Source organism: Salvia splendens, chromosome 12 (genome assembly GCF_004379255.2).
Source record: "Salvia splendens isolate huo1 chromosome 12, SspV2, whole genome shotgun sequence".
NCBI classification, from domain to species: domain Eukaryota; kingdom Viridiplantae; phylum Streptophyta; class Magnoliopsida; order Lamiales; family Lamiaceae; genus Salvia; species Salvia splendens.
The window spans coordinates 33,421,952-33,447,395 of record NC_056043.1 but is presented as its reverse complement, the minus strand read 5'-3'; the positions used below and the strand labels follow the sequence as shown (position 1 = coordinate 33,447,395).

Sequence of the window (25,444 nt, the reverse complement as noted above, 5' to 3'; positions counted from 1 at the left end):
ATTTAGGAAGTTTGATGCTTGAATCTCAAGCACTTATCTCTAGCATTATGAGGCTGCCCTTATGTTGCGTGGCCGAATTGGGCTTTTTTTCTTAAAAGATAGAAATAATCATCCTTGCTAGCATTTGAACTATACCTCTTTTAACAAAATGAATACAATATCCACAAACCTAAAACTATATACAAGAATGAGGATCTGACACCAGATGCTTCGAGTTGAAGAAAATGGTGAAGGTGAGATGTATTTAACAATGGCATCACCTCATAGAAGTAGCCATACCTGCATTTTTCAATGCAGAATGAGGTTGACAAATCATCAGGAAGACTAAATGTCAAAGGAATAGAGAAAGAATGAATTTCATCTCTACTTATTCCATTGCCCAGCCTTGCACCGTGTGTTGTAGCTGGAGCATATATACGTCATTGGGATATACAAAGCTAGCGGCCGCTTCTATACACAGCATCGGAGGGAGCTGGTCGGGGCCTGCCCCTCATGATCATCTCATCATTGCGTTTGATTGACTCTGAAAGTCTCCATGGTTTCTGCCATCTCCATTTGAATTGTAAGAGCCACTGATGATGACTCCTTTTCCATCTCCATAGTTTCCCACCGTGTCCCACGACTGCTAGTTTCTTCGTAGACAACTGATCTGTCTGCACTTGAAGCAACACTCTATTGTATTAGAAAAGTGGATGCTGTACTGTTACTTGTAAGCAATTCTGATTTAGAGGTGTAGGATTTAACCTTTTGTGATCGACCCGTGAATGCTGCTATTTCCCTCAGCTTCCCATTAGAGATTCCTGCTGTGTATTTGAGCTGTTTTTGTGCCGGAGCTGAAACTGGGGACAGAGGAGCACTCATCTCATCGGCATTGTGCTTGTGAGACTTCGCCTGAACCAACAGAACAGTCAAGACACGTTTTGCTCGTAGAGGAGATTGTTTTTAGGATAATAAAAGGAAATCATACTGAGGGAGTTGTCGCCATTGCAACAGAAGCAGCTTGATCTTTGTTTTTCAGTTCCTTTTCAACTTCCTTTCGTCTGAGTTCACTTTGCCGTAATAAGACTATGAGTTCCTTGATCTGCTCTTTCATCTCTTTCGTTTCTGTGCCCTTTTCCCAAAGTTGGCACCTGTCAATTCACATAATAATCCACAAAGCTGATTAAGAGCAAAAATAAGAACCATAAAACAGAACAAAATCAGAAATTCTCAATGGGGCGAGAAAACTTGAGTTCACCTACCTTGCATCACTGAGATGATTGAACATATACTGGAGTAGGTTCTTGGCATCCCCTATAGAACGGAGCTGGTTCCAGCGTCCACGACTACTGATGCTACGCTCACGTTCTTCAGCTTCTGACAACTGTGAAGCCATTGCAATGAGTGAATTTGATGAAATACTCAGCATGCTTTCAAGAGATGCAATTCTTGACATTCTTGCAGTTGGTGACATCAAAGATACCCTGATTCAAGAACAATAGTATTACTTTCTAGATTTCTCAGTTAAGTTAAATATATAGTGCAGAAATACGGTTATAACTCACCTGGAAGCACCATTTTTTTGTCTAGAAGGGCTGACACCCTTGGAAACAATTTCGCCAACTTGTCTCAAAACAGCCAACTCTTCTGCCAATGCAGCTTTTCTGGACATGAGACGAGCAAGACTTAACAAAATAATGCCGTGATTTGGATGTCAAGGACACTCCAGAGGTGTGCTTGAGCGAGGCAAGAATATCCGAAAATTCAAGTGATTAAAAAGAAAGTTGAGCACTGCGTACACTTGACTTTGCTTCTCGTATTCGTAACGAACTTGATGAACATTGACCATTACTTCTAGTTCATGATCAAGCCATCGCTGTGAAGGTTTTTCATTGCTCTGGAAATAAAACCTTATATTAATATAATCTATTAAAATGGTAGAAAATGATAAGATACCCAATATAAGGGAATTAGTATACCTGGCCACTCATTCCATTTCCATTACCATTAACTGCAAAGAATGTCAATTGGTAAAAGGGGAAAAAACAAAAAGAACTAATTCGCTGGATTTTTATTAAGTTGTAGAACTTGGATGAAAACATAACTTACGTATCCAAGAAAAATACGTACCAAAGTTTTCCCGAGTTGAACATTTCCGAATTTCGAGCAATTCTTTTAACCTCTTTGTAGCCATTGCAGCTTCCTCAGTTTTTCTTTGGAGAACCTGAAATAAACGGGTTAACAAGCATCCATAATAGGCACAATAATTTTCCTTTAGATTTACAGGTAAAAATTGATCTTTGGGGATAATACATTACTTAGATTAAAAAAGTACTGTCATCTTCTTTGCAAAGTGAAACAATAGATGTATAAATCTCTGCAAATATGCATTTATCGAAATTCAACAGACTTTGGGGACAAATTCTCTTAGCAAAGACGTCCGAAGCTAACAATTATGGGTCCATGGACACACAAGTCTGGCAAATATGCTCACCATTTTCTGGCGCTGATTCAGAGCTTGCAATTTATGTCTCTCGTACTCATTTCTTCTACCCACCTTCTTTAACTGCATACAAAACATTTCCATGCCTAAGTAATAACTAAAAAGATGGTAAGAAGTGGTTAGAAGGAAACATCATCCATGGATTTTATCGTAGGCGTAGTGCAGTGGGAAATGTATTCCTAAAATCCAGAGCAAGCTGAACACCTGTAGCAATTCTTTTTCTCGAGTTGCCTTCCACTGTCGAAAATTCTCTGCTTCTTGCTTTATCTTATGCTGCAATTGAACCTACAACAGTCAACAAGAATGTGAATGGAAGAATCATAATAAACAAAAGAACCCAGAATTTTATCTCGAATACCAAAATATGACCTTTTGTGCCTTCATGCATTGTATTTCCTCCTTTAACTTTTTAGCCACATCGTCACTCTTCTGTTTCTGTTTTATAAGTTGAACCTGATTCTCTTGTTTCTTCTTAAGTTCTTGTATCTGATTTGCACATTATGTCATATATATCAATCACAATGGGACAAGGTGATGGTTTATATAAGTATATGTTGTGAGAGAAAAATGGGTAAAACCTGGGTTTCAAGCGCTTTTAGCTTCTGGGCATGAGCGTCTCGCAGTTTTTGTGCATATCCGTCAGAAGTAGCTGAAAGATTTTCAACTTCTGCCAACAGATGATCCCTCTCTCGCTGCAGCAGTCACAGAAATCATCAAAGACTTGTAACAGAAAACAAAAGGATCAGAAAAACATAAATACAGTAACTTGTTTCTGATTGCAAGACCTGCACAGTCCTTTTCTCTTCCTCAAGTTCCAAAATTTTCTTTCCAAAGTGTTGTTTTAGAGAAATAGTGTCATAGCCTCCAAAAAGTCTCATCTGTGACTGCAACATTGTTATAATATAACAGTAGTGAGTTACATTCGATCTCGACTCACAAAAAATGTTACAATGTACTCCCTACAAATGCTATTAGGAGTCTTACTTTTTTCCGGCACAGATTATAAGGAATGTGAATAAATGTGAGTTGAAAAAGTTAGTGAAATGTGGTTCACACTTTTATATAGTAGTATTAGTTTTATAATGAAATGTGCATGGAATAAATTAATGGAATGTGGGGCCTACTTAAATGTATAGTAAAAGTGCAATGAAATTTCTATTGGCTTACGGACCAATATGGCAAATTGAGACTTCTATTGCGGACTGAGGGAGTAAAATGTAAAATAGAATGCTATGTTAACTCCTGTAAACTCAGTTTACTACTCATGCAACTAATGAGTAATCAGAAAAGAAACAAGAAAGTTCTCATAGAGGTTACAACATGAATTGGGAATGGAGAGCACCTCTTTTTGCTCTAGTTCTCGATTTAACTCGTTCAATTCTTTATCCATATTATTCTGGAAGTAGGTATGATCCAATTCTTTTGCTGTGTCTTCATCGACATCTCCAGGATCACCTGCAAACATTATCATTTGAGTCTCAAAATATAATTCCTAAGTGATTTTATTCTCTCAAGGGAAATAAAATTTGACTAATAAAGTATTCACTTTCTCTATCAATAATTTTAGTTATGTTTCACTGATACGAAAAGAAGTAACATCCAACCGGAAGCTACTTCTAACAAAGAGAAACATACTGCTTTCACTCATTTGATAATCACAGGACTCCATAGTCTGCAACCCCCTCTTGAGACCTTCGTTTTTGGTGGCACCACTTTTGCGGACCTGAGGATTTGAGTTAGTTTTACATTTTACACACTTATTTGGAGCTTCTATGTACAAATGACGAGTTTGACATTGCATGTTTAAGACATTAACTCACTTTAGTTCTTGCTTCATGTTGCTTAACGTGGCCATCTCCATTACGAAACAGACTAAGTTCATGAGACAACTCCTCATTAGTGGACTCAAGCCAAGCAATCCTATCCTTAAGAACCTGCATGTCTCAGTCTTAGCACAATTAAAGCTCTACCTGTAGTCCATGGATTTCTCAACTAAATTGATCATTTAGGTGGAAATTTAGAATCAAGATAACTCTGATCCTGAATATTACTGGGATACTTATTAACACATTTTTTTAAAGATAGTTATCCATTAATCTAAAATTTCTACACTTGTGGAGAAATGGAGAAATTTTATTGATAAATCAATTCAAATGGAACTATACATCATTTAGTGCAGCCAAAAACACATCACATAGAACCTAATGTGAAATAAAGTGAACTTTGGTTGAATAACTGAATCCAGAATTAGATGAAAACAGAATAACATAAATTCAAAGTTCTTGCCAGATAAAAATGTTATGTACTTTTTTCTGTTATTTAAAGTATGAGTGGAGGAAAATAAAGAACTGTCTTCTAATTATTAAGTATAGGAACACAAGAAAATGGTAGAAAAGAAACAAACATAAGCTTTAGATTGGTGGGTCATCCAGTTAGGGAATTTAATTCTGTTCAAAGTCCATACAAAAAAAATAGTAAAAACTAGATGCTGCACTAACCTGTAATTCATCAAATGATACTCCACCCCCACGTGCATTGAGTTCTGCATGCAGATATTCTAACTGTTGACGCATCTTCAGCATTTCGCTGGATACTGGATCTCTGTTAATCTGGTAATCGAGAACCAAATGATCATTTGGACACAGCAAACTTCTTCTTGAAAGTATCCATCTCTATACAGTGGAAATGCCAAACCAAAATATGAGAAGCTTCAAGCAAGAGATATCAACTTACAACTGGTTTGTTTTGGATATTACGAGCACGGTTAGCATACTTGAGAGTGTTGAGAGTTTCTTCCGCATTTATATCTGCGGGACTGATGCATGCTGTAAAAATGGGTAAACACTGGAGTGAGAAAAAAATGTATAGAAGTGCACCAGATAAGTAAGCCTTAACTAATATGAAATGGGACCATATAAGATTATAACGAACACAATCCTTGAGAACAACTTATAAAATAATATTACCTAGCATTATTGTTCTGCTGTTCCCACCAAGAGAATCCTGCAGATAACCAAAGATCTAAGCAACTTTAGCTTAAAAAAGGTTAATGTTGTAGGCACCAAGTATCTATCATATATGATAAACTTGTTATAGAGAAGAACGTATGATTACAGATTTTGAAGAAACAAGAGACAGAGGTAGTGATAATTTCCTGAAAATGTTCTTTAAAATATACAGCTATAGTAACACTCTTTTCCTTTGGTAAGTGAATGTAGATAGACCAGACCTGCAGAAGCCGTGTAAGTTTGCTGTCTCGATACGGAACATGAAGACCTTCTTTCCGTTTTTTATCATCGCCAAGTGCACTTATAACATTGCCAAGCGCAAGAAGACCTTTGTTGATGTGAACTCCTGTATGTAGAGTTTGCTTCAAAATAAAAGCACATATATTTGCAAGGCATATTTCAAGGGCTATTTACCTTCCTTAAAACGTTGACCACCAGAGCCTGTTCTCTTGGCACGCTCTGATCCAGCAAGATCCACCAAATGCAACTTGGCACATAGATATTCTTCTGTCATACAATCACTCCGATTGCTGGCACTAGGATCGCCCGGATGAAGCCTGCGCATCTGCTCCATTGTAATGGTGAAGATGGCATGAGAGCGGCTGTGTACGTGTGTGTGAAAGAAAGAGAGGGCAAAAAAAATCATTACTCTCAGAAGCAGCTTAAAAACAATCTAGGTTAACGGATCCAGCATTAGTTTTCCAAATATATATTGATTGCTAACTAGGATCTGCTAAGGATTTTTGAACATGTCTGAGAATTCCCACTTATGAGATGAAGTTTAGGTTTACTAAAGTAAATTTAAAGACATGTCATGATAAAGCCGCATAAATTTTCATGACTTCGCTTACATGGACAAATCATCCCATTCAACAACTGAGTATGGTTTTCATCTAGAATTTCCACCGTAGCAACTCAAGAAAGACTTACTGCTTACTTATTATGAGGTTACAGAATAAGAATAGGAAAAGGCTGGTGTGTAGGCGTAATGATACGGATAGTCTAGCCAAGTGAGTGCCAGCAGGATAGCTCCACAAATCTAGTTGATTGGTTAGTTTGTTCAAGCTAACTGATGGAGAAGATATGGGAGAAGAAATAGGCAATCTTGTTAAGCTTGTTATTTGATTTGTTTAGCTGCATTAATCGTCTATAAATATTGAGATTCTTAGGAGATAGAAATCATCTTGGAAGTAAGATCAGATTAGGACGGCAGTAGCTGTAGGCCTCTGCGGAGGATTTATATTTTTATTTTCTTTTCTTTCCATTCCTGTTCTGTAATCCTTCTTCATAATTATTCGAGAGTTTCATTCCAAATTTGTTGGGTAATCCTTTGGTGCATTTTATTCAAGCAGATTGTGTGAGTGAGTTTATAAGATCGAGCACCTCTCATGCTTGATTTAAACGAGTGACAGCCTTTACTCCCAACACGTAACATGAGAAAACAAAATAAATGTATACCTCGATTGGTTATTCATGTTTGTACTCCCGGTTGCCCTGCTTAGTGATCCTTGCTCCAGACAATCAGCCATTTCTTTGAGAGTTTTCACACTGCATTCGGTTGATCCTGCTAGTGTAATCACACCATTTGATGTTTCACGGATTTGAATTGGCGGTTTCCCAGTGGTAGTTATCTTTGCAGCATTTCCATTTGCTGTCTCTTGCTTGCTGGAAGAACTAGGGTCTAAGAGATCTCTTACTTCCTCCTTGTGAATCTTGCATTTTAATAATGATAGTGTTTATCAGAAATCTTGTATTTCTATTGTTGTGTATATCCAAGTGCCATATATAGATGGGTGGACGTATACACCAGGAACAACATAAGACATCTAGACAAGTCCGCACACAAACACAAAAAACTCACTTACAAGAAAACATTGCCATCATTGGTTTTTAGACAAAGTAACAGGAACAACATAAGACATCTAGACAAGTACGCACAAACACAAAAAACTCACAAGAAAACATTGCCATCATTGGTTTTTAGACAAAGTAACTGTATCATTCACGAAACTTCAAGAATATGAACATCAGAACATATATGACTGAGACAGTATAAGTAGAAATCAGAAATCCTAACACAAAAGGTTCAGACAGAGAGGCAAGAAAAAACCGTACACTGGTCTAAAGGAAAAAAATCCTAACACAAAAGGTTCAGACATATGTTAAAAAGGAATGATGTGAAACTGAGCCCATGCACGTAAACTGACCTGACCGTACCCGATTTGCTATAGTACGATCTGGAAAGGATTATTGGACAAACCTCAATGAAGGAAACATGCAGTTGAACTTCAGTATCACCCTTCTGGCTTTCAATCTTGCGGAATAATGCATTCATAACTTTGGGAATTAATCCTGTTTGACATCCGTCTTTGAGACTAGTACCCATGGTATATGTTTTACCAGACCCTGTCTGCACCGTATAGCATTTCAGGAAACTAGAGATTACAAACTAATAGTAGCGACAGAGCATCATAAAGTTGATTCTCATTCATAAAAAAGTTACACCAGATCGTGACGCACCTGTCCATAGGCAAGAACAGTAGCATTATAACCTTGAAATAGACCATCAACCAAAGGAGCTACACATTCGTCATACATTGACGCTGCAGGAGAACCAGTACTTCCATAAACATGATCAAATGTAAATGAATGGGAGCCAATTTGGACCTACAGCAATCACAAAACCATGATTTTTTTCACCAGACATATATAACATGTAGTTGTGTTCTTGTATATAATCAGCAAAGTGAATAAGCAACAAATGTAAAACTACGAATAAGGCACCCATTGTACTAAATAAAGGGGAAACCAGAGACAGATACATCACTAACAAGACGGAGAATGGACTAATATAGCTCAAAAGTACCAAGAATACTTATCTCTTGATTTTTACAATACATTCTATGGAGGCCAGCTCTAAGAAACTATTGCTTGCCCTTTCTTCTTATTTCCTTATATCACGAAAAACTAGAAACACTAAGTACTATGTCAATATGACAAAACAATCCCACCCCCACATACATGCATCTAGTTTCTTTCCCACATAAGCATTGTAAAATTTTGCCTGAACAAAATGATCGTAGTTATGGCTTCCTTCCAGAAAGGATATGCTTACGAAACAATAAACAAAGAAAAACGAATGCATAGAACACAAAAAAATTCTTGTTTCTTTAGTAACATGATAGACATACATTAATCTCAGACTAAAAGAAGACTTTTTTTGTAGATAAATTCATATTCTTGCAGCTTAAGTGAAGCATCATATACTCTGAAATTTCAGAGCAGAAATAAAAGCAAGATTGCATGAATAAGCTAAAGGCTTACTGTGTCAGTATAAACTAGATGTGGAGAGCATAAAGGAACTCTAAACCACATACTCACCCAAAACCGAAATCCTATGCAACTTAGAACAAAATTGGGTGCCAAAAATCCAAAATTTACAGGTGCAGCTTTTTATAAAAATTGTGAATTCCAAGAAACAGAATTATTTTCAGGAGCCAATGGTGAAGCAAACTTCATCTTTCTTCCCCCACAAAAGTCTAATCAAGCTCTATACTGCTGAAACTAAAGAGCAACATGCATATTCCATCAAACACTTCCAAAATCGAGAAAAAGCTGAAAATCAGAGTTTCAAGAAATCATGAGCTCCAGCATCATAACGCGGGCCCCATACTCATAGAGCAAGCAATGAAGAATCAAATTCATACCATCAAAATCGCATTTTATTTTCTGTTGGCAAAATCCCCAAATTTGAACGAGAGTGATTGTAGTACCTGCGGATTCCCGGGTAGTACGGAGACGCAATCGTTACAACCCTGTAGCTTCTCGAGTGCGATGAGCGGCCTGACGTGGACTGCGACTTTGACACAGCAATCTTCGGCAGCTGCCATCGACGAAGCAAAAAATGGTGTATGAATTCAGTTATGAGAATCGCGGGACACGGAGAGTGTTTCTCGCAGCAGAAAATGACGCAGCATCTATAGACAGAGACAAGTGTTGAAGACACCCAAATTACTGTTTACTGTTTTTGTTTGCGCGTGTTATTATTTTTTATTTTGAGTAATTATTTTCAATCAATTAATGTCGAAACTATAAACAATTCATTTGTTTGAAAAATCGTTAAAAATGCCGATCAAATTAAAGTTCATCAATTGTTACATAACATACGATTTCATCTAAATCAAAATATGTGTGATAATTACAAACAATACTATTAAACTTCACAACACAATTTTTCTAATAAGTACTTCATCCTTCCATGTCACACTTTTCTTTTTAATTTGTCCCATAAAAGATGTCATATTTTCTCTTTTAGAAAAAATTCTCTATCACATCAATTATAAAATTATATTTTCTCTCACCACTTAACACACAAAATAATATCTTTTAAAATCTCATGTCATCTCCTGTGACATCTATTATGGGACGGATGGAGTACTAAATTTATTAAGTTATTATACAAGTACAGAAAGTATTTTTGGTGATGTCGTAGCTGGCTCATAATTTCGATGGTGTAATTTTTTTTCTATTATATAAATTGAAAAGAGAAGTCAACGTTATTGTTATAATCATCATTTGAGTCTTGAGAATTAGTTAGTATAATGACTTGGCTTACAAAAATTGTTATAAATAACTTACCTTATAATATAGGACACTTAAATTAAAACGGACAAAAATATTAAACGGTTAGTAGTGACGACCCCGCTAGCTAGAAGACTAGTGTCCACTTTAATAGTAGTATGTTATAAATGCGTCATTTATACTACCTAATTAATGCACCTAATCTTATCTTAAATAATTATATTGAATCGAATTTGGTCAAAACTTTATGTTGCAATAACGATTTTGAAGAAAAAATTCATCTACAATTAAAGAAATTAATTATTCACTTCTTTGTTGAAATTTGAAAATTCAAAACCCTACATAATTATGGTTGTGAACTTATGATTTAGGAAGGAAACTTATGGTTTTGAATGTGCCAATTTTGAAATATAAATCTCCCAACATGTTTATGACAGCCCATCTAAAACTATAGTAAATTATTCGAGTATGATTTAAATTATAAATACCTATATTCGATTTTCATATTTTAAATTGTAATAATGTAATAATAGAAAAGGTTGTGTGTGTATTTATGTCTAGTTGGCTACTAATAGAGGTCGGATTTCGGGTTTGATTTTTGTCCAATTTGAATTGTCTAAAAAATCGAAATCTGATTTTATTCAAAAAATTAGAAATTGCATAGATAAAAATTTGAAAATCCAATATCAAAAATCCAAAAATTTGAAAATCTTATACCAAAATCCAAAAATCTAACCATATACCATTAGAATTGTTCAACACAAATATTTTATACTCCATGAATTATATATAAAATACTCTGCTTTGAACATATGAAATTTTTGGAAAAATCTGATTTCATCCGAATCAAAAATCCGAATTGAATTTTAAATTCAGATTTAGTTTATATCGGATTTACGATATTTTGCTCACCCTTAGTAAAATGATACTATAAAATACAAAAACGTGACATACATACTTTGATAATATAACACTGAGATACAAACTCATGTCATAGGAACGAGATTTATATTGTATTATAAAATCTTACATTGAATCGTTGCCAATAAAATATGGTGCTGTTGTATCAAAAGCAATAAAATTTAAATTAGTTGTAACATATTCTTAAAAATAAAATCAGGACGAGGGTAGGTAGGTGCATGAATGCATATTATTACTGCCATAGTAATAGGTCACAAACCTAAGTTAATACTATGATTATAGATTAATTAGACTAATTAGTAAGATGGAATCTTTACTTTATGTAAACTTTTTGGGTTGAGAGAATGTATTAATGAATAATTTAAAAATGTAAAATTCTTTATACTATGTTTTCATAAATTTAACAGTTTCATATTATGAACAGATGCAACGTATACATAATATCCTCAATGGTATTCCGAACAAATTAATTACATTTGAATGAAAAACACGCACTAGGAAATAACCCAGCTGACTAAAACCTAGATAAAGAAAATTATTTGAATTTCAGTTAGGCAACAACTTGTAGGATTTTCTTAGATTGCAATTAAAAAATTGAAGATTTAAACAAATTGAAAATGTAATTTAACTAGTAATAGGGGTTTTGATGATATAGTAATTAAGGTAAAGGAATGCATCTGGATTACTGGATGCATAATGCACATCAGCGCATGCATGTACTAATTATACTATAATATGTTTAACAAATCTTTCTCGAATATTAATTAATTCAGCTGTAATGAAAGTTAGGTGATAAATCCAAATTAAAATCCATCAAGATTATAGAAGTTTTAAATCATCATCGACTAATACCTAACTTCGGACTGAAAATGAGAGATGATGACTTCATAAAGTAGATCATGGTCATTTGATAGTACTCGAATTATTTCGAATATTTATATGTCATTTATTCATAATTTTCTGTTTACTCACACATAATCTCATTTTGCTCTCTTCAAACATATTAGAAAATGCATTCATCAATGAAAAATAGAAGTTAAAATTAAGAAAATCTTAATTAATTTTCGATGAATTTCTTGGACGGTGCTTTTATTGTCAGTGAATTAAGATTATATATGTAAATATAAATATTGCTTAATTTTGGATGGTTGGAGGGAAGTCAATTTTGACAACAGTAGTTTGAGATGTCGGCACAAACAATAAATTTATTGATAAAGATATTATAATAAGTAGTATAATGTTTTATTTATTAATATGAGCAACCTGTTACATGCATTATGGTGTACTGTTAGTTAATTGCGTACAACCTAAGACTAATTTGTTGGAAATACTGGCAAACAAAAATCAGTAATGATTGATGACTGGTACTCCATAATTAATTACTAGTTTCTTCCCAAGTTACATACTTACTTTATTATACATGCATAATTTCTCTCTTAAATTATCAAATGCATCCACCCACAATTGCCATATATTTCGATATGATAATACAGTTAATGATCCTAATCTTCAAAAACTGCACAACAATGAGAATCATATGGAATGTAAGTTTTGGCTCTAAGCATTTCTTTTGTACTATAAAAATAAAACCATATGGTATGTAAGTTTTGGCTTTAAGCATTTCATTTGTATAAATAACTTACATCTAAGTTGGATTGGACCATTTTTTATCATGGACTTTAACTTTAAACACTAAGTTTAAATGATGTGATCAATTGCTAACTTTCTTAAGTTGCTAACTCATCGACGCAGTGTATTAAAAATGTTAACACGATGACATTAAAATGTCAACATATGATTTTGTTGACATTTCAATATATTGTGTTGGCATTATGTGTTGACATTTTTAATACATTGCGTTGATGATTTAGCAGAGTTAGCAACTTAAAAAGTTACCAATATAACGCATCCCCTAAGCTTAATTATTAAACTATATAGTCTGTCTATCATAATATCTATCACAGATTCTATCATACACACGGCACAACACAACAATGGATCACTCCTAATTGAAACATTACTAATCCTTTTTTCTATTTCCCTTTACATATTTCTACCATTTACTATATGTTTTTTATTGGTTTATTTTACATAAGTTACATATAGCCAGCAAAGCATTATGATTAGACCATGAAGACAAACCACATGATAAATGATGGGACTAAAATTCATGAATAATGCTTTATTCCATCATCCCTAAAACTCTATAACACCCCTTTTTGGCATCAGATGATAGTTTTGTTTTCTAATTTCATGGTTAGGATTATGTCTTGCTTTTGTGAAAACTAATGATTTCATAACATTTAATGTCAACATATATAGTGAAGACTGATATATTAGATCACACACAATTAAAACAAAACGAAATGATGATTTAAGATCGATATAATTACATATCCGGTTGTCATAGCTATTTTTAAAGCAATATATATTGAATTTTGATTAAAGATGTCTTTATCATTATTATTAGTGACTTAGTGATTTTATACAAATACTTACTACATTAGTTTTTCGCCTGGTCTATGGTTTATAAACCTAACAAGTACTATAAAATATCGGTGTTGAACAATTCTAACGATACTCTCTCCATTCCTTATTAATAGTGACATTTCTTTTGGGCATGAAGTTTAAGAATGATGTATTAAGTGGATGGTGAATAAAGTAAGAGAGGTGAATAGAGAATAAAGAAAGAAAGGGTGTTACTTTTTGCCAATAATAGAAATGACTCAATTATCTTGGAACTTCCCAAAATAGAAAAATGACTCAATTAATAAGGAACGGAGGGAGTATTTGATAGGAGTATTAGATTTTTAAATTTTTGTATTTTTGGTATTGGATTTTTAGGTTTTTTATATATTTTAATGTAGTTTTGGAATTTTCAGATCAGATTTTATAGTTTGGATTTCAGATTTACAAACAATTCAAATTGAATCAGAATTACTTTTCATAAAATTTTGATTTTCGGCGAAATCCACATGTTCACTCCTATTCGTCATGCCAATCAATTGGTTATAAAAATATCTTACTGAATAAGTTGCTCAATGATCTAATTAAATTGTCAAAGGTTGCAAACCGATATACTCTTTTATTTTAATAAATAAAAACAAGCCCAATACTTGGATTTGTTTTAAAGCCTAATCCTATTCTTTTGTAGAGATAGAGCCCAATTCTCAGTCGCCCCAGTATGCGTTACATATAAGCCTATATCCATTTTAATCATTTTACCATTATTATTATTATTATTAGGGATGTCAGTGTAGCCCGCAACCCGTGGGCTGGTCCGAATAGCCCGCCAAATTTCTAGGGTTAGGGCCGGAAATTTCTAGCCCGATAAAAATCAAAACCCGATAAGCCCGCACCCGGTTAACCCGCAACCCGTCAGGGCTAGACCCGAAAACCCGATGGGCTGGCCCGAAAACCCGATAAAATTTATATTATTCTATTTTATTACTCATAATTCAACACTTTATTGACTAATTTTATGATATAGAAAACTAAAAAAATAACTTTCAATTTTATATTAAATATACAAATTATATATTAAATTTTTATTAATATTGTCACGCCCGCCCACCCCAGGGGTGTTACAAACGAGGCGATCGTGACCAAGGGACAAACATTATGAATAGCATTTAAGGATAACAGTTCATAAGAAATGCTCAATTTACTTAAAAGAATAATATATATATCAGAGTGTACGATACACAGAGTGCACACTCGAAAAAATCAGAGTGTCTTTTCAACAATCAGCTACTCGAGATAAAATTTTCTCAACAATACTTGGCGGAAGAAACAATATTCAGCGGAAGCATTTCGAGAGTAGAATAATGTCATGTATGAAGACACAACATATTCTGAAACTTTCATAGACATCTTCTTCACTTTTATGCTCAACATCGCCCGCCGTCATCACTGCTCAACCTGCACATTTTTAAAAGAAATGCAGGGCTGAGTACTTGGTGTACTCAATGGACACGTGCCGAAAATATATTTATAAAAACAGATTTTGTCAAGCCACTCTTTGAGTGAACTCGGAGTTTTAGGAAAAGTCCGAGAACACTAAACATTTTTTTACCTTTTTCAAAAGCGATCTTTCGATCTATTTTCCTGGAACATATGCCGTATCTGACAACCCGATTTCACTATCTCTTGTTCATTCATAAATCCACTCATCATTCCTTTCATCATTCATCATTCCTTAACATTCAAGTGCCGGGGAAGTGGTTACCTCCCACGGTCTCCCATCAATCCATTCCATTCATCGTTGCAGTCAGATATGCATAGTTCCAAAACAAAATATGGCTTGACATAACCTTTTCAACTTTATTTTCCTCATAACGTTTTTTTGAGACATAAATCATTTTTCTCAGTCAAGATCGAGCATCATCTCATATCACATAAACAAGTCGAGCAAATCACAAATCACTCAATATATCAACACATATTTCACGTAACATCACTTTCACTTTGATCACATATAACATGATGCTTCGAAAGCCCACGTAAAAACTTCTCGTAAAAAAACTGTATGGTAACTAGAAAGCCCACGTAAAAACTTCTCGTAAAAACTGTACGGTAACTAGAAAGCCCACGTAAAAACTTCTCGTAAAAACTGTACGGTAACTAGAAAGCCCACCTCGTTCGTTTAAAGCCTTCACGCCGTGCTCCTCTCTTTCTCCTCTTCTCTTTCTCGGCTACGCTCACGCCGCCACCACGCTACCGCCACCGCTGCTGTATGCGCGGCGGCTCACCGTCGCGGTCCGCCCCAGCCACCGTCGCCGAGGATCTCCCCCAGTCGCCGACGCCGTTCCCGACAGGTAGGTGGTCGGAAATTCGTTCCTCCATCCCCTCTCTCTTCTCTCTCTCGGATTTGGTTCTCGATTGTGAAGTAAAGAATGAAGTGAAGGGAGGTTATATATATAGAAAAAATTTTCACAAAAGACAAAATTTCACGTCTTTTCGTTTTGATGCGACGAGTCATTAATGCGGCCGTCGTTGGAAAATGTGCCTGATGCGACATGGTTCTTATCCACTTTTCATCTTGATGTGACGCGGTTCTTATCCAACTTTTCGTCTTGATTTGTTGTCGAAAGTGTATTTGATACGTGGTCTATTCTTTCGTGTAGGTATCATTTTGGGCTCGTAACAATTGGGTTTCAAATTGGGCTAGGAAAGAATAATTGTTTGGCCCCAAAAGTGAAATACTTCTCTCAATAAAAGAAACAAGGTCGAAAAATTTTCAAGTGTACAAACGATGGTCCTTTCAAGAACAAAATAAAAAGGTAGAAAAAGTCGGGGTGTTACAAATATAATAATTGATACATAAATTAAAATCACTAAAAGAATATTTAAATTTCTAAAACATGCATTAAAATTTCACGAAAAATCTCAAATATAAGTATTTGATCATGTTTATGATTGAATTTAAGCATATATCTCAAATTTATCATAATTAAATATTTTATGTTTTATAATATAACTAATTTTCATCATGATTTAATGGATTGATCGCATCTTGATCTTATCAGCAGCAACCCGATTAACCCACTGGGCTAGCCCGAAACCCGGGCTTTTAGGGTTAGGGCCGAACTTTTATAACCCGAAAGAAATCACAACCCTATTAGCCCCCACCCGATTGACCCGTAACCCGGTAGGGTTGGCCTGAAACCCGATAGGCCGACCCGATAGACATCCCTAATTATTATTATTATTATTATTATTATTATTATTATTATTATTATTATTATTATTATTATTATTATTATTATTATTATTATTATTATTATTTCTCTTTAATTTCAAATTTTCTGATTTATTTTATCTTTGAAAAGTTCACCAACAACATTTAATTTGGAACTTTATATCTATCAATGTACGACTGATATAACAATTGTAATATGTCCCAACGTAATAAAAATTATAGAACAAAAATATTCAACATTTTCAAAAACGTCGATAAACAAAATTATTTGGTAACGATTTCAAAGAGATCGGCTTCAGACATGTGATCACATTCTGTTTTATTGTATTCTTCGTTACACCATTGCTTCCATTTCCCATCGATTTTTCCCATGGAAAAGAGCTCTTGACTATCCAATTCATTGAACGGCGCCGTATCGGTGCTTGCATTCTTGTTCATGAAGCATGGGTTCTGAGTTCTGCGCGAATTCGCGGGACCATATTTGAAAGGGCTCTGACCAAGATTTACCACTACTGAAACGTCGCCGTTTGCAGTGAGCGTCGGATATAGCGGGTGTCCGAATTCCTCCCTCTTGCACCGGATCTCGTAAACTAGCTTCGAATTTAGAGTGAAGAAAACCCTCTTTTGGTTTGGATCGAAACCACAACCAATCACGTTTCCGGTCCTGCCCCATTCTCCGTTTTCGGATTTGCCCACGAGCTTCGTTCCTGTAGGCAGAGAATACTTAGAGGCACAAGTTAATTCTCTTTTAATAAAACTCACCGTGTAACTTCGAGAGAAGGGGTGCCTTGTTACAAAACTTAAGATGTGGGACAATATTTAGAGATTTTAACATGCCCAGTACGTGTGGGCCGGAAATGAACATCGAACTTCCATCACGTAATTTGATAAGACAAGTGATAAGATCTATTTTCGATGTAGAGCGGAATTATCATCGGACTTCTACACTAATGAATAAGATAATTAAAGAGATCCATCATCTGATACTTATATTAGAAATGAGCTACTTACCTTCTTCCTTAAAAGGCCTCAAAAGATGGCTGGATTATCTACTTTTATATTCAGATTGGATAATCAACAAGTCAATTTGGGATAGTATTTAGAGATTTTAACAAGTTGCCTTGTCACAAAACTTCATTTACAAACTGCCAATTTTAATAGCTTACAAATACTATATACACATTTGGCCCATTTTGTTATTGTAAAGATGATAAGTAATCATAAAAATAAAAATGAAAATATTTTAAAGTATGGTCAATGAATAAACTAATTACTCCTAAAATTAAGTACTCTGAATTGCAGGCAAAAATATGATCAGTTCACAAGCAAAGAGTTTCATGATTATTCATAATTGACTAAAGTCCCAATTTGATCCTTAACATATTGCGTTTTTTTTATTTTGGTCCAAAACATTATCTTTTGAATTATTCGGTCCCTCACATTTGAAATCGGATCACATTTGGTCCATTTTGGACGGTTCCGTCAAATTTTTGACGGTTTTAATTACCGGGTCACAAATCCGTCACTAATTGGGAGAAACTGATTCGGCAAATTTTTGACGGAGTTCATCGTTCTCCACCACGGAGCGCCGGCGGGGCCATCCCACCGTGCGTGGCTCTTCGTCTTCGTCCTCTTCTTCATCTTCACCTTCACCTTCACCTTCACCCTCCTCACCACCGGCGTCGGGACGCCGCCGGCCTAGAATTCCAAATCCAGCCTCCCCAACTCCATCTTCGACGCGCTTCTCCACTACGCCGCCCTCAACGCCTCCTCCACCGGCCGCATGTCCGCCGACGAGCTGAAAACCGTCGCCGCCATGCTCCACCGCTGCGCCGCCTCCTGCAACCTCCTCGTCTTCGGGCTTAGCCACGAAACCCTACTGTGGAATTCCCTCAACTACAACGGCCGCACCGTGTTCTCGCGCGTATTAGTGACGGATTTGTGAAGGATTTGTGACCCGGTAATTAAAACCGTCAAAAATTTGACGGAACCGTCCAAAATGGACCAAATGTGATCCGATTTCAAATGTAAGAGACCGAATAATTCAAAAGATAATGTTTTGGACCAAAAAAAAAACACAATATGTTAAGGACCAAATTGTGACTTTAGTCTTCATAATAATGTAAGAGTAACTTTTTAAATCATTTTGAAAATCTTAATTGCCATTATTTACTTTATAATAACAAAAGAAAAATTATATTAATTCCCTTTTTCAAATTAGTCAAACCAGATTTTGATTTTTGTAATCTACTCAGCAATAAATTTGACCTAGTTTCTCCAAGATTTACTATATCAAATGTTGTAAACGTGCGGTAAATGATGATAAATAAAGTTTGACCTAAATGCATAATGCCTATAACAGTTAAAATCATCTAATGTTTTTTAAATAAACCCCACTTTTAATGCAAATAAACCAAAAATATATATATATAAAAAAATGTAATCAAGATTGAAGAATTACCATCAAGACAGACTGAACCAGTTGAATCAAAGCCAACAGATCCCAGAAAGCTGCCTGGATTATCCAATGGGAAATGTGAATCACTTCCTCCAATCAAACCTATTGCCACCAAAAGACTCTCATCTTCAACCTCAACCTCTTCCAATTTCTTGTTTTTCACCTCCATTTCTTCACCATGATGATTAGGCAAAACCCTAATCTCAAAATATGCTTCCTTTGGGAAAGATGTGTTAGCAAACTGTGGGCCTGGCAACGGTAGAGCTCCGCGGACCAAGCAAAACGACGTCGTTTGGGCCAGCCTTATTTTCTGCATATAATCTACCGATTCATCAAAAACCTCCCAACTCATCTCCACATTGCTTCCCTCTCCGTCATCACCTGCAACCAAAGCGAATCTCTGCCATCCATTTTCGACGGCCTCGGCAGAGAGAGAAGGATGGTCGGACCAACTGAAAAACCGTTTCCTTTGTCGGACAACACTTCTCCTTTTGTTCGAGCCTTCTTTAAGGCTGGTGTCTCTTTTTTCTGCATCGATCGTAGCTAAATCTGTAGGAGTAGTAGGCTTTGAGCATTTCTTGCGAATTATAATCAAAATCAGCAAGATTATTACAAGTGCAGAAACAGAAATTAGAGTGATATATATCCAACTTATCTTCATCTCTATAATTTCTTCACACACACACACGAAATGAGAAAGAAAAATATTTCAAAAGAGGAGAAGATGTTAGTACTACTATAAAGAGGGGATTTCATATATATAAACACATTTATTTGTGTACAAATACTAAATAGGACGGTCTGATGTAATTAATTAGGGATTATAAACGCCATCGAAAATCGGCATACTTGATAAAATGATTTTATGAACAAACTAGATTAATTACAAAAATTGGCAAATTTCCTTTCCCACTCTTTTAACTGGCGCATATTCATTTATAGAGATGCAATCTTATTAAGCTGAAAAGGGAATTTATTCAATTTGCATATCTCTTTTTTTTTTATTTCTTAAATTTTTGCATGCTCTACTAGATTCAGTAGATTTATTCTATAAATGATATCTAATTAATATATGAATTAACAGAATGATTTGACTTCAATTCGTGTAAAATGGTTGAAGACTTTAAGTATTGTTAGTGAAAAATAAGACACACCCTCTTAGATAAAACTTGTCGCAAATAAACAGAGACGAATTTTGATGGATGATCTAAAAAATATGACTATTTTTTGTAGATGGAGATAGTATATAAGTAGTGAAACTATTTTACCATTTAAACCAAACCAAGACTGATTTAAGTGTTCAACAAAATATGAAATTAATTGAATTCACTTTAATATGAATCCTTTTTCTAGTAAGAAATTATTGTGCTTCTTACTTATAAATGATTCTTTGTTTATATATTTTATTGCACAATGTTCATATATATACATATAGCCCCTATATGATAAATGCAAATTCTAAATATTGTAAAAACTCAAAATTATTATTTGGCTTGTTAGAAAATATCAACAGATGACAAAATAACAGCTAAAAAAATGTCAACACAGCATCAACCGCTGACATTTTTTTTTGTTGTTATTTTGTTATCTGTTGACATTTTTAAATGTCCATATCATAGTTTGGAGTTTGTATAATACTCTATCCGTCCCACCTCAAGTGATCAACTTTCCATTTTGGGTTGTCTCATCTCAAGTGATTGATTTCCTTTTTTATCTAAAAACAAAACTTCAACCATTTCTTACTTTATACCATCTCTATTACTTTATTCTCTCTTTCTTATTTTATTCTCTCTTTATCTCTCATACTTTTTCCTCTCTCATACTTTACTCTCTCCACCTTAACTCAATACATATCATTTTCTTAATTCCCGTACCAAAAAGAAATCCATCACATGAGATGGGACGGAGGAAGTATTTAGAATTTGCGTTTGATTACATTCTATGTATATATATTACTAGTAATTTTTCACCCCTAAAATATAAACAAAAGAATCCTTTATAGTAAAAATATATTTTGCATTAATATTTTCACCCTATAATATAAAGAAGGGGAACAAATAATTTTTTTATAGTGAGATATATTGTGCATTAATAAAAGCACCACATTGCAGTAGTCAGCCTGGGATTGTACCAAATGAACATTTAATTTGAGGAGTAGTATTTAATTTTAAATGAGAAGCAAATGAAGAGCTAAATTATCATTCTTTTCTGCAACAACTCCTTCCCATTCAATTGTTGCGAATTGAAGAGTGATCGATCAGTGCACGTGGACTTGCAATGAATATTTATATTCTATATAATTGATATAAAAATAAATAGTCAAACTTTCTGTTATTATAATCAAAGTCGGTATTACTTACTACGTACTACAACAAACTAATGTTTCGAAATGATAAACCACTTATATCATTTAGGCCTTTTAACGAAATTCGAGCTATATAATTCACAGTTTTATAGTGAAGTAAAAGCATAAGAATCACAAATACAAATAGGTTAAACACTTAATTTTTTTTTATCTATAGTGTATATCTATACAAGTGTATAAGAGGGAATTACATTTTAAGTTTTTGGACATTATAGTAATATCATCGGTTGTCGTATTTTCTAAAATTATCACAAGATATTTTCTGAACATTAATATAATATTGTTGAAAGAATTTTGATATTCTTTAGACTAACATATCCTCCTCCAGACTATAAGAGTTAGTAAGTTTTTTAAGAGAAAAGAACCATTAGTATGGTCATTAATTTTTGTTCAAGTATTTTTGACGATTTCTTTTAAGGACGGGTGCATAAAATATAAATGAATGAACCGAACCTACTATTATTGAAGTGATAGTTCCCTCTCATAAAAAAGATAAAAATATAATAATTTTAGTCCAATGAGAGTCTTACATGATAATTTATCCAATACAAACCGAATCAAAGCCCCAAATTGGATGAGTATTATTGTTGATGATGGCATGGAATGGAAGACATTATTCGGAACGGGTTGGGATGTTTGATGTATGCCGTATGGTGTCGGCTGAAGTTGTAGTTATCTCTAAGAGCATCCACAACACGTGTCGACTCTGTTGGGTTACAAACACATCCCACATCGGATGAGTAAGAGAAGTTGGAAGGTGTATATAATTCCAGTCCAACCCAATTAGTTTGAGGCCTTTTGGGAGTGACCCAAAAACAAATCCGTGCGGGCTTGACCCAAAGCGGACAATATCAAACTAATGTTGCAGTCGACGATCCTAACAAGTGGTATCAGAGCCCAGGTGGCTATGGGTTGTGCCTAGATGAGCCCCGGTTAGGGTCGGGCCCTGAAGGACTCGGATTAGAGTCGGGCCCAGGATGACCCAGGGGCCAGGGTTGGAACGACCCATGTTTGTGTCGACTGCGTTTCCGATGTGGTCTCGGTTTGAGGGGAGGTTTGTTGGGTTACAAACCCATCCCACATCGGATGAGTAAGGGAAGTTGGAAGGTGTATATAATTCCTGTCCAACCCAATTAGTTTGAGGCCTTTTGGGAGTGACCCAAAAACAAATCCGTGCGGGCTTGACCCAAAGCGGGCTTGTTAGGATCGTCGACTGCAACATTAGTTTGATATTGTCCGCTTTGGGTCAAGCCCGCACGGATTTGTTTTTGGGTCACTCCCAAAAGGCCTCAAACTAATTGGGTTGGACAGGAATTATATACACCTTCCAACTTCCCTCACTCATCCGATATGGGATGGGTTTGTAACCCAACAAACCTCCTCTCAAACCGAGACCACATCGGGAACGCAGTCGACACAAACATGGGTCGTTCCAACCCTGGCCCCTGGGTCATCCTGGGCCCGACTCTAACCCGAGTCCTTCAGGGCCCGACCCTAACCGGGGCTCATCTAGGCACAACCCATAGCCACCTGGGCTCTGATACCACTTGTTAGGATCGTCGACTGCAACATTAGTTTGATATTGTCCGCTTTGGGTCAAGCCCGCACGGATTTGTTTTTGGGTCACTCCCAAAAGGCCTCAAACTAATTGGGTTGGACAGGAATTATATACACCTTCCAACTTCCCTTACTCATTCGATGTGGGATGGGTTTGTAACCCAACAAACCTCCCCTCAAACCGAGACCACATCGGGAACGCAGTCGATACGAACATGGGTCGTTCCAACCCTGCCCACTGGGTCATCCTGGGCCCGACTCTAACCCGAGTCCTTCAGGGCCCGACCCTAACCGGGGCTCATCTAGGCACAACCCATAGCCACCTGGGCTCTGATACCACTTGTTAGGATCGTCGACTGCAACATTAGTTTGATATTGTCCGCTTTGGGTCAAGCCCGCGCGGATTTGTTTTTGGGTCACTCCCAAAAGGCCTCAAACTAATTGGGGTTGGACAGGAATTATATACACCTTCCAACTTCCCTTACTCATCCGATGTGGGATGGGTTTGTAACCCAACAGACTCGACCGTTCACGAAAGACACGCTAGCAGCCAACACATAACCCCTAATCCCACCACCACTCCACCGCAGCTTATCACGAACAACGCTCGATATCCCTCAAACTCATTTTCATTCTTTTCCACAAATAAGATGATGATCATTATGTTCATCATATAACACCAATAAGTAAACAGCACCAAATTTAATTATTTGACTATATTACAGATTAGTATAATAATACTAATAATTATAAATTTATCGTTAATTATTATTATTATTATCAATCAATAATTTAATTCAGGGGGAATTTTATTTTTAATTACTCAATATATTTATTTTGAATATCATTTAAATATTACATTTATTAAATATTTGAGTTTAACACAAAAATAGTAGTACTACTACTAGTACTGATTATTTTCAGTCTAAAATTTCCATTCGGACAATTCTAGAAAATATATTTTTAGTTTAAATCCAGAGTGGTAGCATTTGAGAATTGTCTCACTATACATTATAGTATTGCTTTACTTCAACGTAAATTTATTTTTAGATAAAATCCAAAGTGGTAGCATTTGAGACTTGTCTCACTATAGATTATATTGCTTTTTCGTTGCTTCATTTATTTTTTAATATTTGCAATATTTTTTAATATAAATTTATCGGATTGCTATCTTAACTCCAACAGAACTGCATTTGGCAAATGAAGACTGTTTTAATATAATTTCTTTTTTACTTTTATGTGCTATCAACCAATTACACATTTGTATAATTTATTCTTAATGAAAATCCCAACTTTCAAATTTATATGGTAATATAAGTATTATTGATGTTAGATATTATTAAACACCATTCACCATGAACTAATAAAACTTTTAGTACTACAAAAAATCATATAGTCACACAAACTGTACATATTACTCCTATTGATTATAACTCGAACTGTATATGTTATTGATAAAATAGGTTTAAGACAAGGTTTTGGGGAAGAATTTCATTCGATCTTATTTAATAAGGAGCAACTATACACGCCCTTTTATAGGCTTTACAAGCATAATACAATTAAGGTAAGTTTCATTACCCTAAACCTAATTCCATATACATGGTAAATATCAAATGCTAATCTTTCTATTAATTGTGATTGTAGGAAAATCAGCCCATTGATTCTTCGTGATCTTTTCCTTCCAACACTCCCCCTCAAGTTAAGTGATGGGATCACCAATACTTAACTTGTCCAATACACCTCGAAAAGAGTTCGAATTTACTGCCTTTGTCAAGATGTCTGCCAATTGATCCTCTGACTTGACATAAGGCAATTCCACTATCTTTGCATCAATTGTATCCTTTATGAAGTGTCGGTCTACCTCCACATGTTTAGTTCGGTCATGTTGAACTGGATTTTCCGAGATACTAATGGCAGCCTTGTTATCACACAACAGTCGACATGGTTGCGAGGATTTGAGTTCGAGCTCTGTCATCAATCTTCTGAGCCATAGTACTTCTGTCAATCCACTCTTGATTCCTCGGAATTCTGCCTCGGCACTTGATAATGCCACTACCTTTTGCTTTTTACTTCTCCACGTCACCAAGTTACCCCCTACAAAGGTGAAGTATCCTGTTGTCGACTTTCTGTCATTCGGATTTCCTGCCCAATCTGCATCAGTATAACCATGTATTTCCAAATGCCCATGCTTCTTGAACAGCACTCCATGGCCCGGGGTGCCCTTCAAGTATCGTATTATTCTCAACACTGCTTCCCAATATTCTTCTTGTGGAGCATGCATGAACTGGCTAACTACTCCAACTGCATACGCAAGGTCTGGTCTGGTGTGGGATAAATATATAAGTTTCCCAACCAACCGCTGATACCTCCC

The 25,444-nt window shown here is 35.4% G+C and overlaps 2 protein-coding genes across 6 annotated transcripts; both read right to left on the bottom strand.

The window, feature by feature from the left end:
- Positions 1 to 118: 118 nt before the first annotated feature.
- On the bottom strand, positions 119 to 9,469 carry LOC121759039 (kinesin-like protein KIN-4A). 5 transcript variants are annotated; one of them, XM_042154528.1, is made up of 25 exons: positions 9,264 to 9,464; positions 8,011 to 8,157; positions 7,751 to 7,900; positions 6,949 to 7,202; positions 5,905 to 6,092; positions 5,712 to 5,836; positions 5,449 to 5,485; positions 5,216 to 5,307; positions 4,981 to 5,091; positions 4,303 to 4,416; positions 4,118 to 4,205; positions 3,825 to 3,937; positions 3,268 to 3,366; positions 3,061 to 3,174; positions 2,852 to 2,968; positions 2,687 to 2,767; positions 2,474 to 2,545; positions 2,110 to 2,203; positions 1,959 to 1,990; positions 1,779 to 1,876; positions 1,545 to 1,643; positions 1,242 to 1,463; positions 968 to 1,130; positions 745 to 891; positions 119 to 653 (listed from the first exon to the last, which is right to left on the bottom strand). In XM_042154528.1, exons 1-25 carry the CDS (start codon positions 9,378 to 9,380, stop codon positions 438 to 440), a joined length of 3,090 nt encoding a protein of 1,029 aa, XP_042010462.1. In that variant the 5' UTR covers positions 9,381 to 9,464; the 3' UTR covers positions 119 to 437. The 5 variants fall into 5 exon arrangements, with proteins under 5 accessions (XP_042010462.1, XP_042010463.1, XP_042010464.1 ...); XM_042154529.1 differs by having other exon boundaries at positions 5,905 to 6,047; XM_042154530.1 differs by lacking the exon at positions 9,264 to 9,464 and having other exon boundaries at positions 7,751 to 7,896; positions 8,011 to 8,152.
- A 7,488-nt stretch (positions 9,470 to 16,957) lies between these two features.
- LOC121757929 lies at positions 16,958 to 19,812 on the bottom strand. Its single transcript, XM_042153378.1, has 2 exons — positions 19,155 to 19,812; positions 16,958 to 17,400 (listed from the first exon to the last, which is right to left on the bottom strand). Exons 1-2 carry the CDS (start codon positions 19,810 to 19,812, stop codon positions 16,958 to 16,960), a joined length of 1,101 nt encoding a protein of 366 aa, XP_042009312.1.
- Between the last annotated feature and the right edge of the window lie 5,632 nt (positions 19,813 to 25,444).